The sequence below is a fragment of the Vanessa cardui genome, chromosome 15 (assembly GCF_905220365.1).
Source record: "Vanessa cardui chromosome 15, ilVanCard2.1, whole genome shotgun sequence".
Taxonomy (NCBI): Eukaryota; Metazoa; Arthropoda; class Insecta; order Lepidoptera; family Nymphalidae; genus Vanessa; species Vanessa cardui.
The window spans coordinates 9715456-9728922 of NC_061137.1; the positions used below are offsets into that span (position 1 = coordinate 9715456).

Genomic DNA, 13467 nt, shown 5'->3' on the forward strand with positions numbered 1-13467 from the left:
AGAAGTTGATATGAAAATAATGATGTTACAGTCATGTGTGATAGAGTTCAAATTTGTTTCACCTGAAAGTTGTCTTAATCCTTTTTGAAACTTAACCTTTATGAAAAGCGTTCATGAGCGGAGACTGACCGTGCGACACGGTCCATTCAATTAAAAATTCCATCTCCTAATCGAGTCATGAAATATGCAAGCAAATATTATCCCTTTTCTTTTGTACGCGCTGCATCTTCGCCCCACCCGCGCACGCACACCGACGCACGGCACTTATGATTTATGACTATCCCTTTCACTCCCACGCTTCGCGAATAGGGGGCGCGCAATGGCATCTCTGTCAAACAGCCGAGGCGGTGGCGACCGCGAGTAACCCCTGGCTACTTGGTACGGACTCGCACGCGCCGTCGTCGGCCGGCCGAGCGAGACGGCGCGAGTTGTGGACACGAGGCCGCGGAGCCCTCGCGCAAAGGGACACAGGACAGACGTTCTCGGACATCGGGCGAGAGCGGGCGGCCGGCCGCGCACCTGCCTCGCACCGCTCCGCACGCGACATACTACATCGCGAGACGCTACGATAATCACAAACAATATAGACTCTATATTTAAATAAAATTATCTCGTTTTATTTTAGTTCTGCAAATTTTATCGCTATTCAGAAACTAAATTTGGACTTTCTAAGAAGAAGTTTTCTCATTATTTTTCGGTAGAGACAGTGGTGAAAAACGGACTATCAAGTGTAAAAATATTTATGAACAAATTTTGAGGAAGTGCTAACGTATGTTTATTTTTCTGAATTACAAGATCGCAGTTTGTTCGGATAGATTAGATAGAGCACTGAGACGTTCATTCAAGTGTTGATAAGACCTTATGACCAGGCGAATATTGTAAGTAAATATTGGAAACTGTGAACTGATTCATCGCAGCATGAAAAGAAAAAAGTAAGAATAGTAAATGTTTCGATTAAATTAGTCATGATGAAGAAATTAGAGAGATGACTAAAATAATGATTTTATTTAAATGCCGTCGGACTTTTATTGAGGATTACTGTATGACACCTCGACCTTCCTTATCGGAACTGTTTTGAGAATAGGACGGACGATAAGTCGCCGGACCGACGGCGGCACATGTGAAGTGCGCTAACATACTGATAGCGAGATATTAAGATAAAAATTCTAAGGATAAAAGAAGTTGTTGAAGGTCTAAAAATAGGTGACCAAATCAAGATGAGAATCAAGATGCCAGCTGTACGCATCGCGCAAGGTAAGGTCCTAAATATTACTGGTAACATGATAACAAGGTACAAAAAACTTTGTCGACCTGACTGTATACTTATCTTCACGTCAATTTAAAGGCTTTCGTTCATGAATATTATAGTTAGTCTTCTCTTAATATATTCTCATATGTAAAAATTGTCTAAACAATTAGGAACGTAGTGATAGATCCAATATTTTATGAGTACACAACATTTAACAGTTACTACAGAATTATTTTTAAATTAAAAAAAATCATAGTAGGTAATAGGTTTATCATGAAACATGCATCTTTTTAAATTTACGTAATTTTCGACTGATTAAAACAAAAGAAAATTCTCGTGAATTGTTCGTAAAACATCTCATTAGCAAAAAAATCATCATCTCCTTACACACACATCAACAGACTCTATTCAAAGCGAAGCTACTCAATACCCCAGCGGAGTGTAAATATTTGCTTAAGACCGTGGTCAGTCATAGTCCGAGGAAAATGTATGGCAATATTTTTTTTTAAAACCGACAATGTTTATGCACGTAAAAAATAATGCAAATTTTGTATAAGACTGTTACATTTTTTGTGTGTATGACTCTATCTAACTTATTTTAAATAGTAAGGAGTATGTAATCATGTAGGTATTTTCCGTTTTCTTTTTATTTTATATATGTAACCACGATAGTGTGAAAAAGTCATAAAGACTATTACAATCATGATAACATAAATTTAATGATGTCACAGTTAAAAGTCGATAATTTTTATACATAACGTAAAAAAAAGTTTTAAAAATAAAAAGGCTTCATTTATACCTATTAAAAATATAATAATAACACTCACATATAATTTACAAGATTAATTATAATCATATAATGTAACTACCTAACGGTATTATAATTATCAATTAATATTTTGTACTTGAAATTCAACTTACGAAAGACATGATATCAATTACAACTATTATAATATTACGATATAAAGCGTAGTTAACATATTTCTTTTAAGTAAATTAATAATCGAATCCACACAAAACAGTAGATATAACTTAGTATATAAGTCAGGTTAATTAACGTCGTTTAAAATCCCAGTCATATTATTTTATTACAAATCTCTTTACAAATATCATATCTTTGATTTTCTCCTTTTTCTTCTCTGTCTGACAAATTCTTTATCTCTTTCATTTATGTATTCGTCGTCCAATATTAATATACATAATTCATATGACAAACGCAAGTAATCTTGAACTAAAGCTAAAAAAGGACTATTCTAAAAATATGTACAAAATACATTTTAAAAAAAAGATCTATGAAAAAGGAATTAAAAATATTAATTTACCCATATAATGAGAATATATATAATTAAATATAAAATATCTTAAAACTGTTTCATTAATGAAATGGCATGTCTACTTATTGTTCTAGCTACATACTTTCCCACTGGCCAAGAGCTAGTTTGATTTAATTACGTATTTTATTCAAATGCAAGTCCGAAATGTTCTCATGTTTTAGTTTAGTTTCAAAAGAATAGCCATTTGACATATTTGGAATTATTATGATAGACCGGTGAGAATTATGGAAATTTTAACTAATTTTTTGTTGTACCGGAGATTTAATGTAACTCGACTGTACGAAAGATAACGCTCTATTTCAATAAAATCGTAGAGAATACGGACACACGCGTATATAATCAAAGAAAATATAAAGCTATAAAATTTGCGATTAAAACTGTATGGAAGTAAGCAATCATTCAATGCATGCGTGTGCGCACTTAAGCGCACTGATTCTTCTCAAGCCTAGTGTTATCGCACACATGGGCAATTAGTGCAAGTTGACCGGAGGCGACAGGCCAATGCGATTGGTCGGTGGCAGCGTGACGTCATCGACGTCTGCGGCCTTCGCGCCCGATTGGTCGACACGCGTCATTTCGTCGATGACACGTTTGTTCTTATTTTGAACGTAAGAGGTCTGAGGTACTTGCTTTTTGTTATACGTAACAATGGTAGCCCCCTTTGTAAAAATGTGTACGAGCGCGCGATATACTGCACTAACGATATTTTTATTTTAATTCAGCCTCACTAGTCACACCTAATTGATGGATTAAGCATTAATAACTGTTACTTTAGGTACACGCTATAAAGCAAGAGAGACAACGGTCACAGATTAAAAATGCACGGCACCAAAAAGTTTTAACACAATCTCAATTACGGAACTGAAACTGTCTCAAACCTTTTTGGTTTTTAGGCCCTCCTCAAAAGTGTGAATTGGGGAATCGTCAAATTACTTTATCAGGTGCGAGGCTAGACGGCCTGAGGAAAACGTCGACTAAACTTTTGAAAAGTTTTAAAAATCCAAGTTAACTTTGCCCGCGCTTCCACTCCGACTGTAAATAAAATATTAACTCGCTCACCGATTTGTTTTTGAACGAACGTATACAACTAATTGACACGGGCTTTTGTCCCCTTAATAACTTTTTAATTGATACTATGTTTTAGCCGTTTGATTATTATAAAAAAGTAATTGCAGTAAATCGATACTTGACCTTAATACTTAATCTCAGATTGCATTTCTAAAATACTTTTGCCTCATTTTATTCATTGTTTTGTTTTCAATTGTTTATTTTTTTTTTATCGAAAATGAGCGGATGGTACATAAAAGGGCCGATGTCAATTTAAAACATTGCCTATATCTTGTCTTTTGCCGCTTAGCGATTCAATATGTCTTCATTAAGCGAATATCGAAGCATCGCATTTGCAAGCGGAACACTCAATCTTGATCCTTGTCCAAGAATTATAGCTGTAACAATGGTCTTAATACTTCGATCTAATTCTTGCTTGTTACTCAAAATTTGTAACGATATATATACCTTTATATATTTAAAAAAAAATTCAATACAATCTTAATTTTAAAAAAGCATTGAACTATATTGCATGTAATGAATAAAACAAAAAGTGACCAACTTTCTAAAATTGTTATTACTTAACAATATTTATCAATAGGTTTTATCAAATCTAACACAATTAACTGAATTAGCGTAAATTACGAGATAACAAAAGATTTTCATAATTGTTAAATGTCCATTTTGATGGCACGCCCTGCATAATTATCCTTGCAATCGTGAGAAAGAAACAGCCTCCACAAATGCTAACCAAGACCGATTCCAATAAATTGAATTCGTCAAATGAACGTATAAATTCGCCAATTGACATCATCCGTCCATTAGAGAAGAATAAAAATAGAGAAAAACTCTCTCTTTCGTTGGATTCGGATAATTTATTTAGATGAGTACAAGCAGTTGATATTTAAATTATGGGAATAAAGTTAATTTAGTATTTAGAATAATGTTATAGCGGACGGCGGCCACCCGTTCGGAGTAACCAACTGGACCGGCAAGTGGTTTTTCTCTTTTTAGATGTCCGTATCGATCGGCGTTTTTGCGATTCTTAAGATAAAGATGTATGGATTAACATATGTTATATCAGCGGAGGTCCAGAGCATATTTAAATTGGATTTATTAGTCCGTCCCTATTAAATGATTCAACGTTGGGGGTATTTAAGGGAGTGATACGGTATTTTAAATTAGTACGGGATACACAATTGTGTCGTGGACAACATCCAGCTTTCTTTTTGAAGATGCAAAGCAAACAATCCGTTCTGGAAGAGGAGATTGGACAAAAGGATTATTTTTTTTCAACAATACAAGTTGCATTACAAACAATGGAAACAGTAGCCAAACATCTTTTTTTTTGTGTTCAAGGTGTTGAACTAAATATAATCTTTTAAGAAATATGTAAAGGAGACAATTATGTTTCAAATAGACTTATCAAGTACCAGTAATCTTTGTTGTTTATTGATGTTTACTGTCGTTAATGGGATTTGATCACAATGGAATTATACTTATTATCTTTTCTTTATGTTCATATTATATTATATCATATTTTCAATATCGTATCGTGCAATTTGTTTTAAATTACTGGCGCAAGACTAAAGTATTCTAAAGCCATTTTAATAGCGAGACAAATAAAACAACGGACTTTGTGGAGTTTCATTCAATTTTTTAATTCAATTCATAAAGAAATTCAATTCAGTCTTCATTGTGAACCAAATTTCCTTTGACCAATGTCCGCCCATTAGGCTCTATTACGTCTAGTAAAATAAATACTCGGTTAAACACAATGGGATAAAAAATGTTCATAACAAGAATTAATTTATTGTAAGCCACGATCAATAGACGGCGAGTGGGTGGACAGTTTCTCAAGAGTCCATCTTTGTCAGGCTTTGATACCAATTTGTTAGTGTCGACGGTTCAACGCCAGCGATTTAAACTTTGGTAGGTGTAGGATTTTCGGCTTATAAAGGTTCAGGTATTATGAAAGACCTGATAGTATCTGTACATGTTCTGCAAACAGTTGTGATAGAACGATTACAGAAGAGTTTAAAATAAACAAAGTTATATCAATTATGATGAATAGCATAACACTGATGCCCAAACAAAAGGTGAAAAGATCGTATCGAGATTCAGAATACAGGTTGACAATGGTCTCGAATTCGATAGAGGCACCTGAACCTCTAATATTTTCCCATGGTCAACCTTCGATAAACACCTTCACAAAAAATCATACCTTTGACAAACAATTGGTCAAAGAGATTTTTTTTTTTCAAACAGGCTCAGAAGTTCGCACCCACATGGTCGAATATCGATAATATTGTAACAATAACGAATGGGGTCGGTTTCCATAGAGTTAGGCAAAATAACTATTGTATACTATTATAAGAATCCTTTCATCGTTTCTTGTGGAAAAGGGTTTAGGAGTGTCACTTTCTATTATTGTTGGTGTACTTTTTCTGTATGGTTATTTTTGTTATTTAGATTAACAATTGTTTATTAATAAAATGATTAAGATAGGCTCAACATTAATAACAGATTAATAGACGTATGCCTATAGTAATCTTCGATTTTGGTCTGAAAGCATTAAGACATATAGGCTCTATATGATGCAATTGATGAAAACAAAATCATTATTTCTATGGAAAACTTTGCAATAATTAGATTAACAGCATATAACTTACTTACATAACATTATAAGACGATTTATCTTCGTCAGTTAACTTAATATATAAATGATTTTTTTTTTTTCGAAAACATACCTTACGCCTTAAATATTTCATTTCTATAAAACATCTTAGATCGAACACATTTTGATTGACACGAAGATTGCAGTGTATCACGTTCTACCTGATCCTTTATAGAATTCGTCCCGACCTGTCTGTTCCGTGACCATTGTCCAACTGCCTTTGATTCGGCTAAACTTCGATTTGGTTTTTTTAAATGCCTACACGTCAGAATGGACAAACGCGGCTTTTAATAGAGCGCAGCGGTCGTAATGTATTGAATTACATCCAGTCCGCGGTCTTTTTTGCCAATATTTATCCCGTTTGCTATGATGATGAATACGATGTATTTAAAATAATAAGAATTTATTTACTATTTTAAATAATCCGTTGAAATTAAGGGGAAATTATTTAAATACATCGTTAGAGATTCAAAGAATGAGAATGTGTTAAGAATGCATTCATTTTGCAGTGCATCAAATCAGATATGATGTTTCAAAGTCTCGAAAGGCTTATTGTTTCTTGTAAAGATATTAAGTGGGTGTTAAAAATCATAAGATAGTCAAAGGATTGAAAGATAGCGATGTTCGCTTATGATTTATATTGTGTATTGCATTGTGTCGGAAGGTTTGTAGGCGTTTTGCTAGATTTATAATAGCTTGCCCTTTCCTTTAACTAAATACGTTGTTTAGTGAGAATTCAATAAGACTTACGCCGTTATTATATCGAACTGAGTATTGTCATAAACACTCGCGTGTATTTCAATCGTTTATTTGATATGTCTATTTGTTTTTTATATTCCTTTTATAAATTTAATAAAGTTTAAAGAATTCCAAATAAATTAATATTAATAATATTTTTCATCATATATCAAACTTGATACTGACATAACGTTTGTTTAATACTAAATTGTAATAAGACATTTTGTTATTCATTATACCATTGAAAGGAAAAGTAGCCCTATTCTGTAAAATCAAATTTGACGCTCACCGCAGAACTCGAACGTGAAATGACGTAAATTGATACGCAAAGTTAACTTAAGATATATAATATTTAAATAATCAATTATTGTACATGATTTTATTAGAAAATGGAATCACCGTGAATAGGTACAGATATTGTGTATACGTGATATACGAGTATACGTGAGATTGGAAGTGAGTTCTTACAGAATAGTTCTGCAGTCCGGACAATGTAGACCATAACATCGTATAGACACGCCAACGCATTCTAGGTGTCACAGCGGTTTGCGATTGCATTTCCGGACGAACGGTTGATGTGTATAAAGTCGTATCTGCATACAACGCTGGGAGCTTTCCCATACCGGGCAGTTCGTGACCGCTTGCCTTGTTAACGCGATGACCTGAGCCGAGATTATGCACTTACATCCGTTTGAATGATGACTGCTTAATTGAGGTCATGTGAATTGTGTACGCTCACTGTAAACAAAGCGTGATTTTTTTGCAATCCGCCATAAATGTAAAAGCGTAGAGAGCGCTATGATTAATTAGTTCCTTTATACCGCAGCGGAACATTGTTATAAACTTTATATTTTATATATTGTTTTAAATTTAGAACTATAAAATATAAATAGTAGACAAATATAAATGTAACTGCATACTAATAGATTAAAATTATAAAAGTACTATACGTCAAGATTAAAAAAAACTATTCTAGTAACAGCTAGAATACTCTCATAATTATAATAATAAAAAAAATTATAAGATAAATAATTAGAGAACAGGGCGTTAATTTCACATTCGATTAAACAAAGCACTCGCAACCACAAAGCATGCAAGTGCAATATCCTACGATTTGCTCCACTATGTTATTTAAGTAATGTAAATTAGACTCTATATTTTGATCATTACGGTTCGTTTTACAAATACAGGAGTGTCTAAGTAAAGACGAGCACAATAAATTTGATGGCGGCCGCAAAGATCGGTTTTCTTCCGATCAGCAGATAACCGCCGAGTGACCCGTGCGAGCCGTGGCCCATTGTCTACTATAGTTCAAACGTCAGTAAGAAACGATTAGAGTTGGATTAGGAGTAGATTCCCCATTGTGCACGGCTAGGTTAATGTCAGAGGTATAGGTACTTAGTACTTAGTACATACCACGAAAGCTTTGTGAACAATTACAAAAAGAATGATTTATTTTTTTATAAAATTCATATTTTTAATCTATATTTATAAATAATTTTAAATATAGATTAAGAATCTTCTAAATCTAAAGACTTCTTTTTTTATGAAATAAATAATCATTACAGTTTCAATTTCAATAAAAAAAGGCATTTAAATGATTTATTTAAAATATGCCATATCTATTTATACCTAGTTCTATGTCTACGTGTAAGCTATTAACACAATGTGATTTAATCTAACTGCAGATTAACAAACACTTAATTGGTTTTAACAACGAGCACCGGCTTAGCAAATTTGTAAAAAAAATACCTAGAAAAGTAACATTTACATTTAATAAGAGACCTAATATTTTAGGAATCAAACATTTTTTAATACGATTTTTTAAAAAAAATTTTACGATTTTACCGTAACTTTTTTTAAATTAAATAAAAGAAAATCCACCACACACATTGGAGGAAATTGAAGGAATAAGCTCCAAGCTACATCCTCAAAAGTGTAGGAAGCCTCTATTCAGTGGCATATAAAAAGAAAAACAAAAAAAAAAATTTGGAACACTACTTCATATTATAGAAAAAAAATCTGCCGAGTGTCCTCCTGCTTTTCTCTCACGCTGTCTGCGATTTTTTGTTCCATTAGTTGACATACAACCCTTTGGATTCCATCAATACACACAATAGGACGAACACTGCCCACAATAGATTCTTGACCAGATTTTAAGAATACGTGTGTGAATTTAACAATCATTCACGGTGCTTCCGTTTTCGCTTTAATCTAAAACATACATACATGTACATATTAGATCACATATGTACATCCAATGTACAAAATTACCAATTGTCCTTCGATATAAATATAACATGACTACTATCATAATATGACATAAGTTTTCAATTTTAGAACATAATAAAGAATAACCATCGCAAATACGCAAGGCGTAAAAAATATCACACAACCAAAATAGTTTAACGATTACCATCAAAACAAAAGAAGAGAACCGCGAAGCGTCCACTCCCGCGCAACATGCGTTATTGTCCGATTCTATAATTACCGAACGGAACACCGCAGCCACCTGTTTCGTTTTCACACGACCAGGTAATCCGTAAACTTATCTCGGACAACGGTCCGTAACTGTATCCTTTTTTGTTCTTCCTGCATTGTCACGTGATGAAACTGTGATTTGTTTATGAGGTTATGTATTGTTATTAAATTTTCAGTAGTTGCAGTTTTCACTTTTATTTTATTTTGAACTATCGTCGTGTTTCAGTTGTGTGTATAACTATTAGTTTGATGCATATAATTTTCCGTTATAAAATATAAACACTAATGAGCAACTGACAATAATGTAACATTTAGCAATCTAGTTATAAAATCGTGTTAAAAAGTATGATTTTTTGGAATTAGTATTACATATTAATGTTAATGATTATTGCTGTCAATAAAAGGTATTTGTTAATTAGGTATATATCGAATGATTTTAAGCGACTAAGATTCTAATGTTAAACTGCTTGGTATATTTTAAAAATCAAATGCATCCCTAATACCACATCCTAAATAAACGGCCGAAAAATCAAAGCTGATAGTTCTGATACTTTATTAGCAGTGCGAGTAAATATACAAAAATTATTCCTCTATTGCGTAACCTAACATCACACGCAATTTGTCGCGGTCGTAGGAAAATTGAATTATTGTATTGTTTATCACATCCCCTGTTATTTGTGCCTACCAGATGTACACTTAACGTCAATCTTCCATGTTTGTTTACCTAGAAATAGCAAACATTCTGTTCATTCTGCTACTGGGGTCACTACGCTCACGTTTTGATCACGATTCGGTTATCATAATTTCATTACAACGATAAAGACAATTTCCTAAAAAGAATAATAAAATTATTGAGATTATTTAGCGAATAAAATGTTGTTCGAATTGATAAGCGACGGTTACGGCTCGTTTAAAATATTATAAAGTTTTTTTCTTTCTTTGATTAATAAAAATCATATCGCTAAAGAGATCATTCGAATATCATCACACGAACTATTACGTTTACAATAGTTAAGACATTTAAATCAGTTGTTTAAATAAATAATATATAATTCATCAGTTAAATGTTCCAAAAATATGAATTGATTCAAAAGATAGGTCAGTTTCACACAAAAACCGAATCGAACCAATAATTCATGCTAAATATAACGTGGAACAATTACAAGTCAACCATCAATTCAGATTCCGAATAATGTTCATTCACAAAAATCCATTTTCGCAGTGACATGCGCTTTTTGCTATTCAAATGGGGGACAGTTGTATTTTTTCTATATGAAACTTTCGCCGTGGTCTCTTAGTCTGGGTGCAGCAGACGATTACGCATATTTTTGCTCACACGTTATTAGGGGTGGCGTGTGTGAAAAAAAATTTACTATTATAAATAAAAGGAGCCCAACAAAGGGATGGAAGAGCGATCGGGGTCACTAGGAAACGGCGGTTTTGATACGGGTTTTTTTTTACCTGGCGGTCTGGGGGTTTTTTAATAACATTTTGGGACTCAAATCGTTTTAACTAGCCAGTCAGTCTGTGTTCATCTGCGAAGATGAACACATGCTTTATGACTTCAAGGAGACTTGAAGTACTTACTACAGTGGCCAGTGGTCGTTCGGACTTATAAGATTTTAAGTTTAGTTTTGAGTTTACGTTTGCGGACTACTACAGAAATTTATTGAAGTGAACTTAAAGTGAAATTATCAAGAAAATGGATTTGTCGTCAAGGAGTAAGTCAAGATTTTTCGACTCTGGAATCTTCTTGAGACGTAAAGGTATTTTAGTTTTCCTATCTTATGATAAAATAGATAGAAAGCTCTCTCGACCATGTCTTGTTCAATCAGTGTATCGTAATTCATCAATTTACATACATGAGTCGATGAATCGAAGTTAATATAGATAGAGGGGTAGCTATAAATGAGGCAATAACCAATGTTGAAGACAAATTGGAAAGTAATAAGGCAGTGAAAATGATATCTGTCCCGAAACATATCTCTGTATGAATCTGAGCGAATCTGAAGCCATTTATATTAACATATAAATGAGTAAGTAAGTGGACTGTTCGTCGTAGGATAGTTTATAGATCGAAAGTTTTAGTGTATTGGTCATAAAATAAAATTTCTTTCTGCCATTCATCGACAATTTTCTTCGTGATTCCACGGAATATTTTTAGTACCTATTATAATTTCTCAGTGATTTTCTATTAATGTATCTGTGTGAGTTTATACTCATGTACACATATGTATATATGCATATGTGTAGACTAAATTATATCGACTCTAAAGAGCTTGAGGCTCATAACATAATAAAAACACGATTAAATTATCATTACGGTCCATTCAAGATTGATTACGTTCAAATAAAATAGGATATATATAATAACAGATAGGATGTTTGTTAAGTAGAATATGTTACTACAAATTATACAATATACCTAGACAATAAGATTCCGCAATTTTTTATAACTATGCCTATCAATATATAAACATGTAAATAAAACATGGCTAATTAGGACGTATTATTGGATATAATACTATGTACGAAGTTTAATAATACACATTTTTTGTATTTATAATTGATTTGCAGGATAAGTAATAAATTAATTACCTATATGATTTAATTGGTTGAAAACAGTCTACTGAGTTAATTGCTTGTTTTTCTTGGTATAATCAACATTATTTATAAATTGCTTAGATAGTGATGTTTTTCTAATTGTAGCCTAAATATTATACATTCGTTTGTGATATGAGATGAATACTTATTTCTTAAATTATATGAGGAAAAGTCAGATGCTAATGTTAACGCAGTAATAGCGCACGCATGCCAAGAAAGCAAGAAACCTCAGCACTTTATCAACATAAAGCGATATTTAAAAGTGTATTTTAGATATGTGCCTCGGCTGCATTGACCGCAAATATCTAGCTAGAGGGTCGTTTGTCAAAATAATGTCCGCTATGGCGTAGCGGGCGAGCGGACGAGTTCTAGAAATGCGGTCAGCTATATTACTCGATCACTTATTTTTATTAAATTTTACAATATAATTTTAGAGAATTAGCATTACGTACACACTTCTTCAAATCACTTATTAATATATTTATTTATTTCATTTTTAACCATCGTCATACAAATTTGTATTATAATTCAATTTACATTAAAAATATATCTGTTTAAAAGGCTTAATAAAGAGATATGAAGAGTTTTTAGAATCTATTGATCACGAGGATTCGTTTTGTTAAGAACAGTCACCGTTTAAATAATATATTTTCAGCATCGACAATTTTTAGCACCGTTCAGGTTTTCTCTTTCACAGAAATATATATGTCATCGAAATAACCTTAAAAATGCTTTAAAACGAAACAGCTTGCCAAGTCCGAATGACTACCATTTTACTCGCAGTGCTTTTGTACAGTATATCTGTAAACACGGTTAAGTTCTTAAGACCTTAAGAATAAGGTCCATTTTAATGTAAATAAATTCTTTTTGGTCCTCCGTACATCCTACAAGGGTTGGTTGTCTGGCAAGGCTCCCGACCGGACGTCGCTATGTAACCCTACTTTTATTGCTTTCGGAAAAACTGTATCTCTTGTTTCCATACTTGCGGGAAATTGTACCCATTAAGCAAAACATAAAAAAGGTGTTTCAAAAATATCCATTATTTCTTAAAATTACAAAACGCTAAACAAAAAGCAAAAAATAAAATATTTGTCAAATACGAAAAAAAAAATCCTAATACATTTTATTAAAATAGTTCGATCGTTTTAATTTTTCATACATTCAATTAGGTACGTCATTAAAATAACGAAAACATTTAAATTAAATTATCAATTACATAAAACGAGACATAATTCTTCTTAAGTATTAAATACTTTCCTATTGGTTGTTAAAATTTACCACCGACGCACACATAGACACATTGATATATGAGAACACACAGATAGCACTCGAAGTAA

General features: G+C 32.7%; 1 protein-coding gene across 2 annotated transcripts in view; it reads left to right on the top strand.

Moving 5' to 3' along the window:
• Nucleotides 1-364: 364 nt before the first annotated feature.
• LOC124535661 (B-cell lymphoma/leukemia 11A) overlaps nucleotides 365-13467 on the top strand; it is a 34510-nt gene continuing 21407 nt past the window's right edge. The window contains exon 1 of one of the 2 annotated variants that reach the window (XM_047111948.1): nucleotides 365-1254. In XM_047111948.1, coding sequence (XP_046967904.1) covers nucleotides 1218-1254 — 37 coding nt within the window. In that variant the 5' untranslated portion in view covers nucleotides 365-1217. The remainder of the gene's footprint in view (nucleotides 1255-13467) is intronic. The other variant, XM_047111950.1, reaches the window with a different exon arrangement.